Source organism: Carcharhinus amblyrhynchos, chromosome 14 (assembly GCF_965287045.1).
Source record: "Carcharhinus amblyrhynchos chromosome 14, sCarAmb.v2.hapA, whole genome shotgun sequence".
Lineage (NCBI taxonomy): Eukaryota > Metazoa > Chordata > Chondrichthyes > Carcharhiniformes > Carcharhinidae > Carcharhinus > Carcharhinus amblyrhynchos.
This window is the reverse complement of record NC_137337.1, coordinates 13,856,165-13,879,642: the sequence shown is the minus strand read 5'-3', so window position 1 is coordinate 13,879,642 and position 23,478 is coordinate 13,856,165. Positions and strand designations below refer to the sequence as shown.

The window sequence follows — 23,478 nt, the reverse complement described above, 5'->3', positions numbered from 1 at the left end:
AGGTTATTCGGCCCATCGTGTCTATGCCGATTCTTGGAAGGAGCTATCCAATTAATTCCACTCCCTTGTCTGTCTTTTTTTTCTCTCCATTCAATTATCTATCCAATTTCCTTTTCAAAGTTGCAATTCAGTCTGCTTCCACTATTCTTTCGAGCTATGTATTCCAGGTCACTGCAGCCTACTGCATTAAAAACATTTCCTTATATTGCCAATGGTTCTTTTGCTCACCACCTTAAATCTGTATCCTGGTTACTGACCTTTTTCTCTTTATTCATTCTTATCAAAACAATTCACAATTATGACCACGTCTATCAAATCTCTTCCCAACCTTCGAAAAAAGTATTTCTAATATGGTCTTGAATTCCCACATACATACATACACACAAACATTAAGTCCGACTGGTCCACCTGATCAATAGTTTCATAGTTACGCGTCTCAAAATGAAAATTGTTAGAAATTTTAACTTTCCATAATTTAGTGAAAACTTATTGACAGCCCTTGGTACACTCTATCTTCTGTGAAGCAACAATGGAAGATCACATGGTTGATTCTTATTAATTTGCTGTGGATCAAGGCTATATTGAATAGCATTTAATTTTTGTGTTTCACTTTTGCAGAATATCAGAAGAAGAAATTTTGCTTTAAATGAAATGAATTAAGGAACCATTTCCATTCAGATCCTGATGAGCGAAATCAGCATATTACCTACTGTATCCTATTTCATTTGAGGCCTTACGTGTAAAACAATTCACTCACAGAAGTAATGGAGAAAAACTAGTCAGGCTTTATGCACTGAAGTGGTTATTATATTTGATCTTGATGCTGTCTCTCTGGTATTCATTCAACCAGGAAAACTGGTTGATCCTGAGTCAATTTAAAAAGAAACTAGGCCAGTAACAGTTTTAAAAGAGGAGTGAAGGTTATAAAAATATTAATGCTGGTTAATTCACAGGAGGGTTAGGAAAAAGGTATAGTGATCTTGGGAAGTGCTTGGAGAGTTGAGAAGAGAGATGGAGCCTATAATGGAGATACTTATCCCGTGGAAGGAAGTAGACCAATTAGCTTTTCTCCTTCCAAGCTTTAGGTTCTTGGTGACAACTCACTCGTCTATTCCCATTGCAGCCCATGTTGAATGCTGGACCTTCATTGTTATCAACCACTGGGTTGTTACAAAACAAAAATTATGATCCAGAAGTTACAAGTAATTGCAAGGTTCAAGATTGTCAATTTTCAATGCAGTTCAAACCACCCAGTCTTCAGAAAAGAAAATGGAATAAAACCCCTCTGCATGTCGTACCAAAATGGTTCAATAACTGCATTGGCACTGTGCCAACTAAATCTAAGGAACAATATTCTCAAACCTCAACTACTCCATACAACTACTTCGTATAAATCATGAAGATTAATGACAATGCAGAAGTCAAAAGATTAAGTTGAGAGCCTGCTGAAAAATGGTTTAGGAAATATGAAAGGTTAGGTAAATAAGTTTGGGCGATTCAGAGTTAGAAATAAACAGAACACAAAACTCGTCATTACGATCCTGGTACAGCTTTGTAAACACACTTTTACTAGCTATATGGAATGTTGCTCAAAGAAGAAAAACAACAATTTTAACAAATTTTTCATTTATTTACAAGTTGTTCGATCGCTACTGGGAGAACAAATATAGCCAGATAAAGTGAGGGAAAAAGAGTAGTACTGAGCTTCTACTGCACAGGAGGTTTAAAGTTATGAAAGGTTTTGGTAAAGTAGATAGGCAGTGGGTACAAGCATACGGAAAACAACTATCACCTTTTGCCAATTCACAAAAACGTGCACACAATAACAACGCTGACCTGCAGGACAAAGTTTATGCAAGGCCTGCGTTTTCAGCGCCTTGTAATATGACTGTGAAAAATGGACGACCTGCAGCTTTTAAAGAAAGAAGCTCAACAATTTCCATTTTTGCTGTTTCATAGAATCACAGAATCCTACAGTGCAGAAGGAGGCCATTCGGCCCACCATGACTGCACCAACCACAATCCCACCCAGGACCTGTCCCCCATAACCCCATGCATCTACTCAAGCTAGTTAACCCCTGACACTAAGGGGCAATTTAGCATGGCCAATCCACCTAACCCGCATATCTCTAGACTGTGGAAGGAAACCAGAGCACCCAGAGACAACCCACACAGACATGGAGAGAATGTGCAAACTCCACACAGGCAGTCACCCAAACTAGGAATCGAACCCCGGTCCCTGACGTTGTGAGACAGCAGTGCTAACCACTATGCCGCCATTTTGGGTACATCCTAGCAAGTCAAAATCATAAATGTGGAAATCCTCTTAAAGACAGAGCCCCGAAGTTTGTCTGCACTCATTAAACAAAGGTGGCTTTGATAGCTTGGGTATATCTGCAGGATGCAAGGCTGCAGCATACCCATGGGCCTTGGCCAAAGTCAGATGATCAATAGGATGCCTTTTGTGGCCTATTTCACATTTTCTGGACTCAAGAAATTACCCTCTAGTCCGTATTAAATTCTATATCCTCGCTGTTCTTTTTCCCTGATTTGGCACTTGAAGTTCAATCAATATGCAAAAATTAATATAGTGACACAGCTTTTCAAAGCTGTGATTCCCAATTTCTGGAAATTTTTACATGAAAATAATCAAATTTACTGGAAAGAATTATACCTTTTACCTTACACTGCGAATATTAAATAAGCATGCCTTTAAATGCATCAGTGGAAAAAAAACAAATCTGATACAAGAGAGGGGGGCATAAAGAGGATAGTGAATAGGCAGCCTATTTTACAGGAATGAAACTTGGAGAAGATGTAACGTAGGTTGGAATTCATTATCATCTATTTTTTCATCCATTGACAAGTTAAAATTACCTATACGATAAATTAAAATTACAATGGACATAAGTTTATAAGTCATTTTAAAGCGTACTTACTTTGCAGCAGTTCTGTTATCAGATTCATTATTTCTTTAGTAGAAACAGTTGCTGTAGCCCCACCTCCTGATTTCTGTGTTTTGACTCTACTTTTCTTGCCCATTGCTCTATAGTGAAATAAAACAGTACAAGGCTTCTGATTAATTAAATCTACGCACATTCAAAAAGGCCACAGCCTACTACAATTAGTCCCTCACTATTACAGATTTTAAAAGTGAAGCCTCAAAGATTTTGCTGCTGCAACACACTGTCTATCTGAGTTGTTGCGTCTGCAAGCTATAAACCTGATATGTTATTCTGTGGTTCAAAGCTGAAAGTTCACTTCAAGGCTACTTTCTAATGTTATACATCAGTGCTTAACGTGACCATTGAAAAGCTAAAGTGCATCTGATAATGTTCTGGCCAATGTTCTTAGAGAGCTTTTATACCAAAATAAGGTATGAATGAATATATGATCCCAAATTCATCAACAGAAAAATGTCAAATCTGATATAAGATAGAAAAATACAATCAACAAATCCAGCCAGGAGAGAGGGAAGGACGTAATGAGGTAAACAGTAGGACATTGATAGAAATAATTACAAGGGTGGTTAAAGGAGAAATCTGTATTAGGACTCCTCAAATTTGTAATTTACCTTTGCAACTTGAATCAGTAGATTAATGTAAACTTATTTAATTCCCAGATGATAACAGAGGATGAGGGCAGTTAAAGACTGACAAAACACATTACACCTAACACGTAATTGGACTAACCATACTGAAATTCAGTATGGGTAACTAAAGTATTCATGTAGAAAGAAAAATTGGATGACAGATGGAACCTATGAATAGCTAACAGTAAAGCTGTAAAAAAAGAACCAAGGATATAAGCAGACTCAGAATTTAATATGTCCAGCAGCTGCATTGTGGCAACATCAAATCAGACAGTTGAAGTTTATTTATTACAGTAGGCTTACATCAACACTGCAATGAAGTTACTATGAAAATCTCCTAATTGCTACACTGCGACACTTGTCCGGTACAATGAGGGAGAATTTAGCATGACCAATGGACCTAACCAGCACATCTCTTGGACTGTGGGAGGAAACCAGAGTACCCAGAGGAAACCCATGCAGACACAGGGAGAACGAGTAAACTCTGCACAGACAGTGACCCAAGCTCGGATTCGAACCCAGGTCCCTTGTGCTGTGAGGAACAGTGCTATCCACAGTGGCACAGTGGAGTACAACCCAGAGATGTGTGAAAGGAATTGAATGCCCTGCAATCACAAACAAATATTCCCATTTCTGAGCTCCTGATGGAACGAAAGCAGCTGAAGATACTTGGGCCTAAGCAACCCTGGCTGACATGATGTGCCTCCAGCAACCAAAACTATCTTCTCCATCTGACAGAGAGTTTTGCCTCCCACATTCCTACTGACTTAAATTTTATTTGGCCTCCTTGATGCCACACTTGGTCAAATGCTGCCTCGATGTCATGGTGATTCTCACCTCCAAACCCAGCTCTTTTGTCTATGTCTGGATCAAAACTCTATTGAGGTCTGGAGCTGAGAGGCCCTGGCTGAACTCAGACATTAAGTTTAGAGATTGTAAAAAACGAAATAAACTGCTCTTGCTCATTCGATCTTGTCTCACTGATCACCACTCCTCAGAAGAATTTTTTTTAACTGTATGTATCTACTCTTAATTAGCGAGCACATGACTGACAGCAATTGACTCTGCTTTTTGCAGTGATCAACAAAGCTCAGGATAGGCCAAAGAGTGACATTTTAAAACAATTTAAGAAACAGATGCTGTAGGTGAGGGCGGTTTAGGGGCAGCCATGAAGGGGAAGAGTGTAGCATCTATGAGGATGGATGACCACAAAGGGGTAAAATTGCCTTTTTCCCTCCTATGTAGTTGCATTTAAGTCATGAATAGATTTGAGGAATAATGGTAAGACACAAATATAGGTTGTGCAGGATCAAAAATAAGGGATTAGGCTTTTAGTTTGCCTGAAATTTCCTTTGTTCATTGCCAGATGCACAGTAAAGAAAACACAGAACAATCTATACATCTGCAAATGAATTTTTGAAAATTTAGCATTAACTAACATTTGCGATAGGCAATGAGGAAAACAGTAAAGATACTATTAATTCCATGAATTTTTTTTTGTATTTTACTAGACTGAAAACAGGACCCTAAAATATGTTAAATTGCCCTGGGGGATAAAAGCTCTGAAATCAGTAGTTCACATGGATCAACAATCCAGTCTGCAATCGTTAATCAATCTGCTCTGATGAGAGTTCATTGACTGACCCGAAACACAAACTCTTCCTCTCCACAGATGCTGCCAGACTTATTATTTCCAGAATTGTGTACTGTTACCACAATTGTTAACTCTGATTCATACAGAATCTGGATGTGGCTCTCTTATGGGGCAAATGATTTGGTGCTAAGCAACATCCCGTGACAATACTCTCAAATCTCTGCATTTAATATGGATGGCCTATTTGCTGTGGTCTTACATAACATTTCCAGGAAGCAGCAAAAATACCACTATTGGAATGCAGTTGACTAACAGAACACTTAGTTACCGTGAGCTGCTGGTGAACAGAAGGAATCATTCAGAATCGCACAAAACTAATCTGGCAGAGATTTTTAATTGCCAGAATTACTCTTCCTGGTCTGTAACAAGACATGGCACCACCTTTAATCTTTTTATTACTATACATGAGTAGGTGTCCTTGTGACTCTTGGCGGCACAAATAATTATGTGGTTCGAGTTGCTATTGGTGACTTTGCCTAATTTATTAGGAGCTCCGAGGTATTGATCAAGAGTTTAATTTTACTGCAATAATTAAGAATAGATACATACAATTAAAACAAAAAATTCTTCTTAGGAGTGGTGATCAGTAAGGCAAGTTAGAATGAGCAAGAGCAGTTTATTTCATTTTTTACAATCTCTAAACTTAATGTCTGTGTTCACTTCAGTATTAGAGATTATTCTGTCGAAATCACTGGCCAACTTTATTCCCATTTCTGAAATTTATTCCAACATCTGGCATTTATATGCCAACTTTAATACAGTAAAGCTTCTCGGTATTTCAAGAGCATTATTTGTGCACTTGACAATCTTCAAATGACTAGCAACCGAATAATCTTGAAAGCCCAAATATTCTTAGTTTTTTTTAAATTACAAACTTAAGTTTCTGAGTATATTAGAATCCTTACAGTACAGAAGGAGGCCAGTCGGCCCACTGAGTCTGCACCGACCACAATCCGACCCAGGCCCTATTCCCACAACCCCACACATTTACCCTGCTAATCCCCCGAAACTAAGGACAATTTAGCAAGGCCAATCATCCTAACCCGCATATCTTTGGCTGAGAGGGGAAACCGGAGCATCTGGGAGGAAACCCATGCAGACGTGGGGAGAACGTGCAAACTCCGCACAGAGTTTGTACAAGATTCAACTAATGTGCATGATTCTTATGAACCCAAAATGGAATCTAATGTTACTTGCAATAGAGTATCAGAAGAATTAACTTAATCCACTTCCACTTTGACAGAAGGGTGAAAAGTCCAAAAATGAGAGCTTAATTCAACTTAGTAATAATTGGTGTTCTATATAAAAAAAAGTTTATCCACCAGTCTGTGAATTGACACAATTGACAGATGGTTTTGACTTCTCCTCTTAACAGATGATTCAGGAACCACACAACTTTATTGAAAATTTAAGTTCACAACAGTCATTTCCCAAGTTAATTCCTCCCCAGCTGACCTTGCTTGCTGTACCAAATCATCATGGAAAAGGCTGGAAACCAAGCAAACTAGCTGCACACTTGAAACATTGGACATGCCCAGCTGTATCTTTTTACAGATGTGATGCATTTACAACATTTTGGGGTTTTATTTATTTCATGTTTCAGTTTTTTATTTTACCCCACAACAGGGGGTGGTTCTCCTATAGGAGGCAGAATTAGATCATTTTAGAAAACAATCTATTGAGATACAGCAACACACGTAACATGGGGCAGCACAGTGGTAGCACTGCTGCCTCACAGCGCCAGGGACCTGGGTTTGATTCCTGACTTGGGTCACTGTCAGTGTGGAGTTTGCACGTTCTTCCGTGTTTGCATGGGTTTCCTCCGGTGCTCCAGTTTCCTCCCACAGTCTGAAAGGTGTGCCAGTTAACTGCATTGACCCGAACAGGTGCCAGAACATGGTGACTAGGGAAATTTCACAGTAACTTCACTGCAGTGTTAACGTAAGCCTTGCTTGTGATTAATAAATAAATAATATAATAAACCTAAAAAAGCAGTTTGCAAAATGTCCCAAATTGGAAACACTGCAAATGTTCTTCTCAATATATATTCATTGGAATGTACTTTTTTTTTAAAAAAAGCACAATAGTATACCTACAGTAGTACACAGGAATTCACCAAGGCTCCTTACGCAGCACTTTCCAAACCCATGCATGTTACCATCTAGAAGGACAAGGATAGCAGACACATGGGAACATCATCTCCCGGAGGTTCTCCTCCAAGTCACTCCTGACATAGAAATAAATTGCTGTTCTTTCACTGTCCCTGGGTCAAAATCTTGGAACTCCCTCCTCAACAGCACTGTGGGTGTACCTACAATGCAGTTGTTCAAGGGAGTAGCTCATCATTACCTTCTCAAGAGCAATTAGGGATGGGCAATAAATGCGTGACACCCACTTTCCGTAAATGAATTTTAAAAAACACACCTGGTAAAAGTTTATAATGTAGAAGCTCAATGTTTCATTTCATTTGTAAGGCATTGTTAATGTGCAACACATGCCAATGGATTTAAGAGAATTGGGGAATAGAAACTAGAGATGGGAGCATAATTAAGCAGACACCGAGTTACTGTAATAGTCACAACGGTAAAAGAGGTGGCCGTTTGGTCCAACAAGCCCATGTGAATTCGCTGATGAGCGATTCAGTCATTCCCCCAGTCTATACGAAAATTCTGCAAGTTCATTTCCCTCAAATAGCTACACAATTCTCAAAATTATTAATCGTGTCTACCACCACCACCACCATCCTTGTAGGCAGCAAGTCCCAGGTCACTCAGAATCTCTGCAGTGCTGAAGGAGGCTATTTGGCCCATTACATCTGCACCAACTCTCTGACAGAGCATCCCACCCAGGCCCTTTTTCCCATAATCCCATGTATTTACCCCGTTGATCCTTCTAACCTACACATCTCGGGATACTGAGGGCAATTTAGCACGACCAATCCACCTAACCTGCACATTTTGGACTGTGGGAAGAAATCAGAGCACCCGGAGGAAATCCACAGCGATGGGGAGAATGTGCAAGGTCAGAATTGAACCCGGGTCCCTGGTGTTCTAGGTAGCATTGCTGCCCTTACTCAAGTGGTCATTACCATTTGCTGCATCAAAAGCTTCTTCCTCTTATACCCCCTGCACTTTTTGCCCATAAGCTTAAATCTGCGTCTCCTAGTCCCTGTACTATCAGTTTATGGGAACAGCTTTTTGTGGTGCAAACCTTAATACTTTAGCAGCATCCCCTTTCTCAGTAAAAACTGATACAAAGTACTCAATATAGCAGCAGGGTGCCACAATGGTTAGCACTGCTGCCTCACACCGCCAGGGATCTGGGTTAAATTCCCGGCCTCTGGTCATCGTGCAAATTCCACACAGACATTCTCCCCATGTCTGCATGGGTTTCCTCCGGTTGCTCCAGTTTCCTCCCGCGCTCCAAAGATGCGTAGCTTAAATGGATTGGCCATGCTAAACTGCCCCTTAGTATCAGGGAGTTAACTGGGTAAATAAGTGGAGTTACAGGCCTGAGTGAGATTGTGGTCAGTGCAGACTCAATGGGCTAAATGGCCTCCTACTGTACTGTTGGGATTTTAGGATTCTAAGAATGGGTGTTATAAGCAAGCGACATCTTCTTTCTCCCTAATAGGTCCACTCCTCCTCTTACTATCTGCTTACTCTTTACAGCCCAGAAGACAACTTTTGGATTCCCTTTTATGTTAACTGCCAATTATGCTCATATCTTCTCTATGACAGTCTGATCTTCCTCTTCATGTCCCCTCTCAATTTATATACTTTATTGTATTTGATTTGTTGCTTACTTGAATTCAACTGACAGGCATCATCTCCTCATCAAAGGCACACTGGCTTTGGTTCCACTACCTTATCACCTTGCTAGATTGTAGCTAACTTGAAACATCTCCTTAAAGATCATTGTTCCTTAGCTTTTCCTAGCAAACTCTGGCTCCATTCTACCTGGCTAGACTTCATTTTATCCCAAAGAGGTTAGTGCTTTTCCAATTTAAAAGTTCTATTTTAGATTGTACCTTGCTTTTCTTCATGACTAATCTAAACATTTCACATTTGTGTGCCTATGTGCATAGGCATAGGGTTTGTCCATGATAACAAAATAACTCACTTCCTCTGCAGGAAACTTGAAAAACCCAAATTTGTTCTGCTAGGAAAATCCATGATCCCATCCTTGTAGCTAGACTAAAAAACAGTGGTGTACACACATGGAGTTTCAGTATCCCACCAAACTGGTTTATTCCGGTTTTGGTTTATATACATACAAAACAGGGCGTTATTACAAAAACAGATACAAATTAAAATCATTGACACAATTAGAAAAATCAATAAAACAATAATCAAGAAACCGGAAAGTACTTTTTAACCTCACAATTGAAGTTAATATACAAAATGCTCATTTCCTTGTCACACAATTTCCAGAGGGTTTCAAGTCAATGACAGTAAGCAATAATTTCACAAGGTATCCCTTCTCCAAATATCAAATTTCTGAAAATAAAATATGCAATTTAAAAAGTGTGTCCTTTGAGAGTAGATATCCCCTTGTTTCCAAATAGCAGCCTGCTATAGATTCGTCATGCTCCAATCAAATGTGTCAGTTCCAATCAGATGGTATATCCAGTAGGTCATTTCAAGCATTTAGTGTGTAGGCATCAGCTTTCTTTCAGTTGCCAAATGCAGAAACAAACATGACAACATTACTCCACAAAGGCCACAAAGCTTTGAGAGTTTATTTAAGTAATTAGTGCCTCCACGAAAACACAACTTAGTGAAATAAACCCACAGAACATCAGAAATATAGAGTAATAGGGTGCCTCAGTGCATGCTGGGTTGGCTCATTGAAAAGAAGCTTTCTACATTACCCAAACTACTCCAACTCCGACTGCAAGCTCTATTTCCTTTCTATGACAACTTAATATATTTGAGAAGCTGTTCAATATTTCATGCTATGAGCCAAACCTCATTCCCCAGGATCCCTTCCACGCAAGTGAATTCTATTTCTATTACTGTTGAACATAACATGACAGCCAGCAATTTAGTCTAATCTAGTAATATTTGATGTTCTATAAGGAAAAAAGACTATTGACCTGTCACAACAGCAAGATACCCAAATTGTGGCATATTAAGATAACCTCTGAAGCTTCGAAACATCCTTCCGAAAACGACTCAGTATAAACCATGAACCAATGTTGGAGTGGGTGATGGGTCATTTTGAAATGCGAAAACAAATAACACTGATAAGTCAAATTAAATCAATGTGTCATATTTTATTTAATGAAATAATTAGACAAGGCTAGTTTGAGTAACAATTATAATGTATGAAAAACAGTTAAATCCATCATCATCGGCATCATAGTAAGGATTCTACTCTGGATTAGAGGTGGCATTTTAATTTAGTCATCATCCCCACAACAAATTATTTTTCTCTCTATGCATTTAACTGGATATCTACATTTTTTGAAAGATCTCAACATTCAATTGCTGGGCATTTGGAATTTCATGGGCATTTCATTCAGGGTACTGCTGTGACAGAATGGGCTCTCGGATTTTGCCACTATCTAATGATGCATTACTGCAAATGAGTAATTTTAGCATAGTTTTTTGATAGTCTCTGCTTGATCTTGGTCTTCCACAACACTAGGTATTTCTGTTCCATAAAGTAACTACACCAATTAGCTGTTGCTCCAAAACTTTGCTGGACTCAGGGTTTGAATTGGCTAATTTAAGAGTATAAACATGCCTCGCATTTCTAGTGACAACATAACCATTCTCAAGGGCCCATTCCAATACATGCTCATCAACTTCAGGCCAATAGCTGGTCCTGCTTCTCATGATACATATGGTCTTGGGCATCTTCTGGGCAAATTGTTTCTTATTTCATTCCTGCATTTGTTCACCAACATCAAAATCCCTCATTGCAGCACAGTAATTTGATGAGTTAGCAAATGTTATGACTTTTAGCTTAAAACCAGCTTTATATTTCATTCCTTTTGCAGGAGGATCCATTTCTGTTTGCCATTCATCATGCATAGACATGTCTTAAACTCTTGTGCATTTTGTTGGCAACATGTCTGTACTGCCTGCTTGATCCCATGCACCAACTGAAAGGTGATTACGAGTGCGAACTTACCAGTCATTCATGCCATGCTCCTGTGCAGCAAAGTTGGAAAATATGGCGCCCAACCAAATCTCCATTCACTGCAGTGGAATGGAAAAATCCTTTTGTTGTGAATGGCCATAACGTTCTGGCCTATAACTAAAAATTTCTGGATGAAAAGATTATACATGCATTTATTAGCCAGAAAATGGGGTGAGGGGGTGGAAATCAACTTATTTAAAGTGTTGACTTAAACGTGCTTTATGGTAATGAAAAAATTGGGCTGTCCTGTACACTGCATTCTACAATAGATTTGGATCCATCTGATTGCTGATCAGATCAGAGGAGGACTACAGAAATTCACAAGAATTTAAGCTCACAACCAATTTCATTCCTCTCCAGCTGACTTTCCTTACTCCAGCAAAATTTGAACAGAAAAGGCTGTAAATAGTGCATGTCAACCACCTACGTGAAACATCAGAGCCTGTCTCATTTCATTACCAATGCAATATTTACAGCATTTTCAGATTTCCCGCAATTTCAATTTCTTCTGCTTATTTTATGCTACCAAAGTTGTACTCAATATTTAGCTAATCTAGTTCATTTTTGTAAACTATCTCCTGAAATACTGCAACATACAGGAGCACAACCTCCAAAATATTACAATTGCATATATGTAGGTTTCTTATTCTCTCAAGTTATTTGTATTGCTCAGATTGAGTGTATTTGCCTATTTGCATAGCTGATCTAAATCCTTCTGCAAACTAAAATCCTCTCCCTATACTTACCCCATTTTGGTGTTTTGATTGTAAATATTCCCTAGCGTACATGCTTGATAAATTGCATTAGTGAGAAAGATAATGTGTAATAAACATAATTATTTTGCTTGATTAATGTCTGCTCAAGAGAGCAAGAGATGTAAATTGTATCAGAATGTAAAAGGGATGTTCTCATCGGTAATTAGTTGTCCCAATCCATTCAAGTGTTCAAACTTCCATCATTCCAAGCACTGTAGATCAGGACCAGTACAAATCCAGCAGATATACCAAAGATAATGCACCAGCGATAAATCTTCAAAATGACAAGTTGGATTGGTTCCAAGCTGCAAGCCTTTTGTAGAATATTGGTATCTCAGCCAAGGCTTTCCAGGAGCAAGATAATTACTTCAAAAAAAAAAGGTGTAGTATAATCATGTGGCAAAGGGTACAATTCATAATATTCCCACTCTACTAATTTTGGTGTTATTTAGCTTTCTTTAAAAAGTTAAAAGGTGTCAATATCAACATCATGCACACATTCTTTCTGTCCTTTGTTTAAATTTAATTTAATCTAGCCATAACAAAACCTGCAGTGTTACAATTCCATTTTTTTGAAACCAATTCAAAATGAGAGCAGGCTTCCTCAACCCTTCTCAATAGACAAAAATAACCAAGATAGTACAGGAAGTTGATGGATTGCACTCGATACATGTTTGGCCCTATCAATCTTCCAAAGTAGAAGCAGACAGTTGCACTGCACATTCATTTCTTGTTTCACTGCATAAATACTGGCAACAAACCACCAAAAGCAATAAATGGCATGAAACAGAACTATTCACAGGGCAAGAACAGTTAAAAAGTGTCCATTAAACTTCTTGCTGACTATTTAATTTGTCGAGACCTACTAGTCACGTATAGAATTAATTCTCGGCTTAAAAGACATAACCAGTCTAACTTTCAGACTGCCCAAAATCAATGCATATTTTTCCATTCCACTGATATTTTCTGAGCTTTAACTGCTGAACCACAGGAGCAGGGATCCACTACAAGTGCAATTCATGTAGATCACAGCAACATACTGTACAAACACAAAGCCCAAGCTGAGGCATTTTATTAGCAGATGCTCATATGCCAAATTAAAAATGGAACTGATCATCTTACACTTATAACTTACTGTGATATAAATAATTCAGTCTCCACTGACTGTCCAGTTTTACAGATGTCCTTTATGCAGGCCTCTCAGCAATACTGCAAGAATCTCCAAGTAAATTTTCATAATCAGCACTAAATTTAAAGCAGAAAGTGTTCTGTTCTGTTTCACAGAAACATAGAAATAGAAGCAGTAGGTCATTCAGCCCTTCAAGCCTGCTACGCCATTCATCATCCACCATCCCCCACCCTATCTCTTCAGCCCCAAGAGCTATATCTAATTCCTTCTTGAAAGCACACAATGTTCTGGCCTCAGCTACTTTCTGTGGGAGCAACTTCCACAAATGGATGAAGAAATTTCTCCTCACCTCAATCCTAAAAGATTTACCCCTTATCCTCAAACTATGACTCCTAGTTCCGGACTCCCCCACCATCAGGAACACAGTTTCAACCAGGTAAATGCAAGTTGCGTTGTTTTCTCAGCCTTTACTTAATGCCCATTTTTTTCTACCTCTGGCCAGTTTCAAAGGACCCAAGAGTATAATACTTCTCTAAGCAGATCCTTTGAAACTGGCCAGAGGTAGAAAAAAATGGGCATTAAGTAAAGGCTGAGAAAACAACGCAACTTGCATTTACCTGGTATTCTGGGGAGGGGAGACAGAGTGCAGAGTTTTTATACAGCAGCCCAGGTTTTCACATTCCAGGCGGGTTTAGTGCAACAGATGTTGGGGATTTTTTTTCCTATTCACTTTACTTTAAATTAAAAGAACAAAGAAACAAACTCTTCTTAACGTGCTTCGGTGAAAACCAACTTATATTCATAATACATCTTCAATACAATAAAAAGTCCCAAGCTGCTTCATGGGAGCATTTGAAACCAAGCCACATAATGCAATATTAGGGCAGATGGCCCAAAACTCAAGTCAAGGAGACAGGGAATCAAAAGGGTTTATGGAGGATATCTCAACTGGTGTGGAGCTGGAAGAAATCAGAGAGGTGAAGCCATGAAGACATTTGAAAATCAGGATGAGACTATTAAAATCAAGGCATTGCTTGGATGAGCACCAATGTAAATCATCAAATACAAGAGCAATAGGTGAATTGGACATGATGTGATTAAGGACATGGGCAGTAGTTTTAGGTGACCACATAGGACAGCCAGTAGTGCACTGGAATAGTCAAATTCAGGTTCTTAACAGCAGATGACATCAAGATTACAGTACTCTGACTTAGTCTCAGATGCTTGCCAGAGAGAGTGATGCAGTCAGTGTCTAGCAATGGCGTTTGGAATGTGGACCAAAAACAATGGCTTCAGATTTACCAATATTAATTGGAGATGATTTCTGCACATTCATTACTGGATGTTGGATAAGTGGTCGGATGATTTATCAACAATGGAGGAACATAGTGAGGTACTAGTGAGGTACAACCAAATGTCGCCAGCATAAATGTGAAAACTAATTGTGCTTTTGGATGATGTCACCAAGGGACACCATGTTGACGAAAAATGGGGCAGGGGTGACGGAACAGTGACTTCCAAACTTTTTGCTGCAGGGACATTGACTACAAATATTAGCCAAGACTGGTCCCAACCTCAAAGTCAGCTACTAGAAGGTAAAACAATCATTGCAGAAACATGAATAATTAGCACACAACAACAGAAACAATAGGCTAAGTCAAGAAGTAGAGAAAACTGATGACAAGACCTGATGCTGAGGATCGTCTTCATTCTCCTCACATATCCCCTAAAGTTCAGTTTTAAAATGTATGGAGTGGAGCTACAAACAAATGACAAACTGAAAGTTTTGTTACAGATTCTTATTAATATCAGCCATATGGATAGAAATTTCAAGGCATAAAATATTTTTTTTCAAAGGAACAATTTTGCCATAAAAGGCCAGCAACAAAATAGGATATTCCTTTCAAAATAACAGAAACCAAAGATTGAATATTCTGCCCAAAACATCTTGGGAACTTTGCTCCTTTAACTGTTCTTAACACTAGGCCCTGGCTTACCTCCTTTTCAGTGCTCCCAGATCACGACCAGACTTTTCCTGAACACTATGCATTTTCCTTGAAGGTTTTCCTGCACACGTGTGTACAAACACACCAAGGAAAAAAAAGTATGGAAAGAATGAACGGTTAAGGCATCTTGGATCTAAAGTTTTACTGTAGCACTTACAACTATACACTCCCATTAAAGGAATACCGCCTTCATAAAAACATTAAGCTACCATTTATTCTGGAGCCTTTAGATTACAAAGTTTCAAGGTTATGGACTCTACAGAACAAAAACATCACATTATGAAGAATATACTTAATTTTTTTCTTTATTTTACAAAAAGGGAGCTTATATCATTTCTCTGGATTTCTCACCGTCTTGTACCTCGGGGTGTTATACACTTTTCAACTAATACAGCATTCGTTCAGTTTCTGTCGCTGTGCCCTGCATAAATCATCCAAGATGAGCATCAGTTCATCTCAGATTCTTGCTCAGTCAAATGATCCAGTCAACCTTTTGAGCCTTCTAAATAAAACTCTCAAGTCTTCTTCAACATAGAACAATTTTATCACCAATTCTCTATGAAATCAGATATTTTGAGAAACTTGGAAAAGCAGACAAGAATGCTTCAGATTGTGGGGAGTAAGGGACTATTCTCCTCCTGTATCAATATACCTAATCCTAGCCTTCTGCACAGTCTCCTTTCCTTCACTACGTACGGCACGCTTTGCTTCTATAACACACAAGAAATAATACTTCCAATGTGAACTAATACATTTGACAATAATAAATCAAATGCTTTAACACAGCAACCTCACACAGTGTAATACCAAAACACTTCACCTGCACTCTAATTCACACAGACAGACAGGTGCTGTGCACAGGCCCTTCAGTTCAGCAAGAAGGGAAACAATATCTAAATTGGCTCAGTAGAATTTTTCTGTAACTAATCACTGGGTAGATTCAGAGCTATTGGCTTCAGCTGACATTACAAACTCCATCCCCTAATCACCAATTCCATTCCTCTCCCTGGCAACTGTTTGTGGCTGAACCAGTTAGTTCACAACTTTGGTGTCGTATCTGACTGCGATGAGCTCTCACCACATAGCCACACGATCACGTTTCCTGTAATATCACCCTTTTTGTCATTTGGTCTAATACCTCTTTATGTAGCTCAGTGTCAAATTTTGTTTGATAAATGTTGCTTCGCTGTATTAAAAGGTGCTATATAAATAGAAGGTGCTGCTGTTGTAAATTTAGGCACAATCCTCAAAGAAACTACTTTCCAGCAAGAAATAGGAGATGGCCAACGACTAAGATCTTATTCTCACTTCAAACAAAAGACATATCGGATGAACAATGACATCAAACTTAGTGTACTATGCACCATTTCAAAATCTGCAAATAATACAAAATTTGAAAGCATTGTAGAACTTCAAAAGGACATACAAAAGTTGATGGAATGGGTGGACGAGTGGCAGATGAAGTTCAACGCAGAGAAACGTGACCCAACTCATAGTAGGAAGAACATGGGAGAGACAATGTAAAATAAAGTATACAACTCTAAAGGGCATGCAGGAGTAGAGGGATAAGAATGTATGTGTGCATAAGCTATTGAAGGTAGCAGGACAAGTTGAGAATGACTAATAAGGCATAAAGTATGCTAGGCTTTATTAATAGGGTCATAGAGTACAAGGACAAGGAAGTTATGTTGAACTTCTACAGCACACTAATTTGGCCTCAGCTGGAGTACTCTGTCCAGTTCTGGGCATTGCACTTTAAGAAGGCATTAAGAAGAGTGCAGAAAATATTCACGAGAATGGTTCCAGGGATGAGAAGCCTCAATTATGAAGATAAATTGGAGAAGTTAGGGCTGTTTCTCTTGGAGTGTGGGTGCAAGGAGATTTGATAGAGGTATTGAAAACCATGAGTCTGAACAGAGTGGATAGGGAAAAACTCTTCCCACTGGTGAACATAAGAAATAGGAGCAGGAGTAGGCCATCTAGCCCTTCAAGCCTGCCCCGCCATTCAATAAGATCATGGCTGATCTGAAGTGGATCAGTTCCACTTTCCCACTTTCTCCCCATAACCCTTAACTCCCCTGTCTATCAGAAACCTATCTACCTGTGACTTAAATATATTCAGCGAGGTAGCCTCCACCACTTCAACGGGCAGAGAATTCCAGAGATTCACCACCCTTTGAGTGAAGAAGTTCCTCCTCAACTCTGATCTAAACTGCCCCCCTCCCTTATCTTGAGGCTGTGCCCTCTAGTCCTGCTGTCCTTTCTAAGTGGGAAGAATCTCTTTACCTCTACCTTATCTATCCCTTTCATTATCTAATACGTTTCTATAAGATCCCCCCTCAGCCTTCTAAACTCCAATGAGTACAGACCCAAGGACCAAGAGACCAAGGACAAGAGGACGCAGATTTAATGCAACTGGAAAAAGCAGCAAAACCAGTATGAGGAAAGCTTAGGATAGAATGCACTGTCTGAGAGTGTGGTTGAGGCAGGTTTAATCAAGCATTCAAAAAGAAATTTGACTGTTATCTGAAAAAGGAATATGCAGGGTTAAGGGAAGGCAGGGGAGTAGCACTAGGTGAATTCCTCATTCAGAGCATCAATGCAAAAACCAAATGGCCACCTTCTGTAACAATTCTGTGACTCTAAAGTTAAAGTTTTATTTATTAGTTACAAGTAGGCTTACATTAACACTACAATGAAGTTAATTAAAACTATGGCGTGTGGTGAACCCTGGATCCTCATGACAATAAACAGAAATATCTTTTTCTCTACTTCCAACTACAATCATAAGGCTTTAAAATCCAAGTTCAGCCATCACCTAACCAATAATTATTGATGCACGTGGTCTTCCCTCCCACAGTTTTCAGCACTAATGGAATCCTGCAGTACAGGCTGGACATTTCCCAATTGCAACTGTTATTAAACCTGATCATGCTTATTCAACATTGTAATCTTACCACAATGCCAAAAACGAAACTGCCACTGATGCCACAGAGCAGACCAAAGTGACAAGTTTCTATCTGCTCTGGACCCAATTGTTGCTCCTTTCTTTCCCCCACTTTCTCCTTTTCTTCCCTCCACAAGTGTCCAAAACAGCTGGTAACACAATTGATATTTTGTTACATTAAAACAAATTGCATGGCTAACATCTAGATTCAAAAGGGCTTTATTATAACCTGCAGGCTTTTTTTTCAGAAGAAGCCTTTTTTTTAAAACCAGAAAAAGCTTTGGCAATGGGTTCCCTTCATGCTCACAGATAACCTAGCATTTTAAAGTAGTATTTTATTTACTCCCAAGTCACATAAATCCATAGACATGTAGAGAATAGCAGATACCCAAAAGCAATTACAATTAATCAAATCATCAGCTACAAGGTCGAAACTAGAGTAATTTTATAATAGCCATCAGAACAATGAAATTACATTGGTGCCTTATGATTATTTGAGAACATGTTTCCCCTTATCTAATTTATATTCTGTAAATATCTTTTTATGTGTAAGTCTATTTTGTGGACACAGAATGGATGAGGCTGCCAATTCCACACCTTTTTAAAAATTCTTTCATAGGATGTGGATGTCACTGGCAAGGCCAGCATTTTGCTCCTTCATAATGGCCCTAAAACCGACTAACTTGCTAGGTCATTTCAAAGCAGTTAGGAGTCAACCACATTTCTGTGGGTCTGGAGTCACATGTAGGCCAGACCACACAAGGGTGGCAAATTTCATAGAAATCATAGAACCCTACAGTGCAGAAAGAGGCCCATTGGCCCTTCGAGTCTGCACCGAACACAATCCCACGCAGGCCCCAACCCCATATCCCTATATATACCTACTAATCCCTCTAACCTACACATCCCTGGACACCAAGGGGCAATTTCTTAGCATGGCCAATCAGCCTAACCTGCACATCTTTGGACCGTGGGAGGAAACCAGAGTACCTGGAGGAAACCCACACAGACACAAGGAGATCATGCAAACTCCACACAGACAGTGACCCGAGCAAGGAATCAAACCCAGGACCCTGGAGCTGTGAAGCAGCAGTGCTAACCACTATGCTACCGTGCCACCCTTAAAGGATTTCCTTCCTTAAAGGACATTAGCAAACCGGTGTTAGTTTTACGGTTACTATTACTAAGAATAGTTTTCAATTCCAGATTTCATTAAATGAATTTAAATTCACCAGCTGCCTCTATTCATTTTCCCTTTATTCTTTCATATGCTATGACAGTCATTGGCAAAGCCAGCATTTGTTGTCCATTCCTAATTGCCCTTGAACTGAGTGGCTTGCTAGCCTATTTCTGAGGCCAGTTAAGAAGCAACCACATTGTTTTGGGTCTGAAGTCACATGCGAGTCAAACAGCACAAGGATGGCAGATTTCCTCCTCAAAAGGATTTTAGTGAACCAGATTTATGGATTGATTTCAAAATCCATGAGCTGCTGTGGTGAGTTTTGAATAGCGTCCCTGGGAGAATAAACTGGATATTTGAATTACTAGTCCAGTGACATTAACACCACACCTTGTTTGAGTGACTTGCTGACCATTAACTTCTCAAGAACTGTGGCAGTCCACAGGTGTTTATAGATATAGCTCTCGGAGCTCTAGGAACTAAAGGAGTCAAGGGATATGGGGAAGGAAGGAGGAATCAAGATGTTGAATTCAATGATCAGCCATGATCAAAATGAATGGTGGAACAGACTCAAAGGGCCAAATGTTCTACTTCTGCTTCTAATTTCTGTGTTAACCAAACTGAAATAAATTGAGCAATTCTAAGTATATATGCAAATTTAGGAAAGCTAAAACTTTTCTTCCATTTACTTTTTCTACCTCCTATACTTGGGATATTTCCTTTTTGCTAATTCAAAACAAGATCTCAGCATTTCCCACCCCATTTGATGAGCAGGTCAGTACTACAATGTCTCTTGCAGTGACCTATGGCAAAAAAAAAGCAATTCCTAATTCTCACTTAGATTTGTAACAAGCATTTATTTCAGGAATGCCTGAGCAAATAAATCTCCTGGCTTTAATGACACAAAAGTATTTTTTCTGTTACACAGCACAGGAGGAAAAAAAGGGATTTATTTTGGATTGCTTTAGCAATAGACACATTGGGCCCAGTGGCCTCCTTCTGTGTAATCAACATCTACGATTCTAAAACAATTCATTCTTTGACTTGCCATGAGCTGCAGCACAGGGGAAATTATGCAAAAAGAGAAGATTCCATTCATGCAGATTCTCCATGTATTTTTGGTCATTCTGGACATCCAAACAACATTCCCAGAAATGCAAAACATTGCACAACAAAGCTTCCAACACCACAAATACTCATCAGTTCTAAGAAACCAAAGTACGCTGCTATACAAGTATACCCACACTACCCTTTTGTATAGATGAAAAAAATTTCAAAGCAGCATGTTTTAATATATACTCAACATAAAAAGTTATTTAGACGGTGTAAAAAGAATCACAGCTTGATTGTAATGTTATCAAAACCATGAAAAAAAGATACTGTAACTTTAAACAGTTTTACTTCCCTAAACTATGGACTGTCTTCTGGTGGCCTAGCAAACATTCCTCCTTCAGGCAGCATCACTAAAAAAAAGATTAATTAAATCATTGGCTGCTGTATTAGTCCGTACTTCAAAAGATATATGGAGCATTATGGAGGACAAATCATTTAAAAAAAAAATACATTTTTAGGGTTTCAAGACATCCCAAAGCAATTTACAGCCTATGAACTACTTTTGAAGTCTCATCACTGTTGTGATGTAGGAAGTGTTCCTGTATTGCACTGAGACCCGAATTGTACATTAGCAATACACAAGGGTGCTGGATAAATTAGATCAACATTAAATCTGGCAGATGTGCCTAGAGGCAATGGGAGGACCTGTATTCTTGAATTCAGGTCCACAAGTATTCACGCAAAACTACAAAATCAGCTTTGACAGAATGGCCATTCTCTCAACTCTCAAATGGGCAACATTCCAAGGGAGGACAGAGAAAATTCTTCAAAGACACTTTGAAGCTTTCCTTGAATCGCAGCAGTATTGACCTTAAAGACGAACAATCACTCAGAAATGGCAACAACTGGTCCACCAAGCTTTAAGACCCAATGCTATAACAATGAAAAAGAGCAGTGGCAGAGAAGGACAGAAATAGTAGCAAATCCTGCACTCTAGATCCCACTACCTCACAGGATGGTGTACCCCATGTACCCAAAGACCTGCTGATCTACATGAAGGCACATGGCAGAAACTCTCCACCCTGAGTAGATATTATCCTCAAACAAAGGGCTTTCATTGTGGTTTATTGTAGTGTGGGTTACATAGAACAAAGAACACTACAGCACAAACAGGCCCTTCGGCCCACAAGTTGTGCCGATCACATCTATACCTACCAAGCCATAGAACTATCTGTAACTTCCAATGCCATTAGATCCCATATACTCATCCAGAAGTCTTTTAAAAGACCCCAGCGAGTTCGCCTCTACCACCACCGACGGCAGCCGATTCCACTCACTCACCAACCTCTGAGTGAAAAACTTACCCCTAACATCTCCTCTGTACTTGCTTCCCAGCACTTTAAACCTATGTCCTCTCGTAGCGACCATTTCAGCCCTGGGAAATAGCCTCTGAGAATCCACCCTATCTATTCCTCTCAACATTTTATAAACCTCTATCAGGTCGCCTCCCAACCTTTGTCTCTCCACGGAGAAGAGACCTAGCTCCCTCAACCTATCTTCATAAGGCATGCCTCCCAATCCAGGCAACATCCTTGTAAATCTCCTCTGCACCCTCTCAATAGCTTCCACATCCTTCCTGTAGTGAGGCGACCAGAACTGCGCACAGTACTCCAAGTGGGGTCTGACAAGGGTCCTATAAAGTTGCAGCATTACCTCCCGACTCCTAAACCTATGCAGTAACCACCTTGTTAATAACAAAGCCCCACAAAAAAAAATGACAAGGCTAGCTTATTTGGTTTCAGTCATGTTGACTGAAAAATAAATATCGGTCAGATCACTTGGGAAAATTTCCATGCTCTTCTTCAAAATATTTGTTTTGCCTCCAAAAGACTGTATTGTCCAACAGTGCTGAATGATGGCTCTGAAGGTGTCAGCCTAGCTTGTTGGCTCGTCAAGTCTCCAGAGTGAAACTTTCTGAATCAAAGGGAGACTACTCCTTGCCAAGCGATGGCTAACAACTCAAATTAACTGCTATCCTTTACATCAATTTAAGTTTATTCATTAGTGTCACATTAGGCTCATATTAATACTGCATTAAAGTTACTGTGAAAATCCTCTAGTCGCCACATTCCAGCACCTGTTTACGTACAGTAAGGAAGAATCGAATATGGCCAATGCACCTAACCAACATATCTTCTGAACCACGGAAGGAAACCAGAGCACCCAGAGGAAACCCACACTGGCACAAGGAGAACTTGCAGACTCCGCGCGGACAGCAACCCAAGCCTGGAATCGAACCCAGGTCCCTAACAATGTGAGGCTGCAGTACTAACCACTGTGCCCCATCAGAGTGGCACCGCCCATTCATACTTAAAATTGAACCACCATCCCTGTTCCCCCCCCACCCCCAGAAAGTTTACTTCTTCTATTCAAGTCTGAAAAGCAGCAAGTGATTTTCAACAATAGTCCAACAGCAAAATAGAACAAACACTGGATGTAGCCTTGATCAAACCCTGCATTTGCACAGGCTCTTGGACTTGCCCATTCCCACGTGAAGCTTTAAATGACCCCTGACACCATACTGAGTGTGCAATGGCCAAATAAAGGGTTAAAGCTGACAGAGGAAGCTCTGCAGGCCCTGCCTTACTCCATCACTCACTCATGTTCTACATCATCTGATGCTTGTACATCTATATATATAGGCGAGCTCAACGAGCCAGTTACCAACCGCAATTGATAGCGACAAGCATTAATTGCAACATGAATAAAAACTGAAGCGAGTATTTTAAGCCACCTGAACGCCGCAGCTCTCGGATGAAGCTTAAATGGAATCGGCAACGAGAGCAGAAAAAAATACGCCAGCCAGTCAAGCTTGAGTGCCAGCGCTCAGCCTAACTTGATAACTACCCGAGCTCGCGCCCGCCTGGATTGGCTCAGCTGCCGCATCGCCCGCTGCTGCCTCACGCTGATTGGTGCAGAGTGATGTCAATCATACCCTGCCCCCCCCTCCCC

At 39.7% G+C, this 23,478-nt stretch overlaps 1 protein-coding gene across 2 annotated transcripts in view; it reads right to left on the bottom strand.

Moving 5' to 3' along the window:
- Positions 1-23,331, bottom strand: part of setd3 (SET domain containing 3, actin histidine methyltransferase) — a 116,044-nt gene extending 92,713 nt beyond the window's left edge. The window contains exons 1-3 of one of the 2 annotated variants that reach the window (XM_080202329.1): positions 23,261-23,322; positions 15,278-15,347; positions 2,940-3,046 (exon numbers count right to left, since the gene is read on the bottom strand). In XM_080202329.1, coding sequence (XP_080058455.1) covers positions 2,940-3,046; positions 15,278-15,330 — 160 coding nt within the window. In that variant the 5' untranslated portion in view covers positions 15,331-15,347; positions 23,261-23,322. Of the gene's footprint in view, positions 1-2,939; positions 3,047-15,277; positions 15,348-23,260 lie in introns of both variants that reach the window. The other variant, XM_080202331.1, reaches the window with a different exon arrangement.
- Positions 23,332-23,478: the final 147 nt, after the last annotated feature.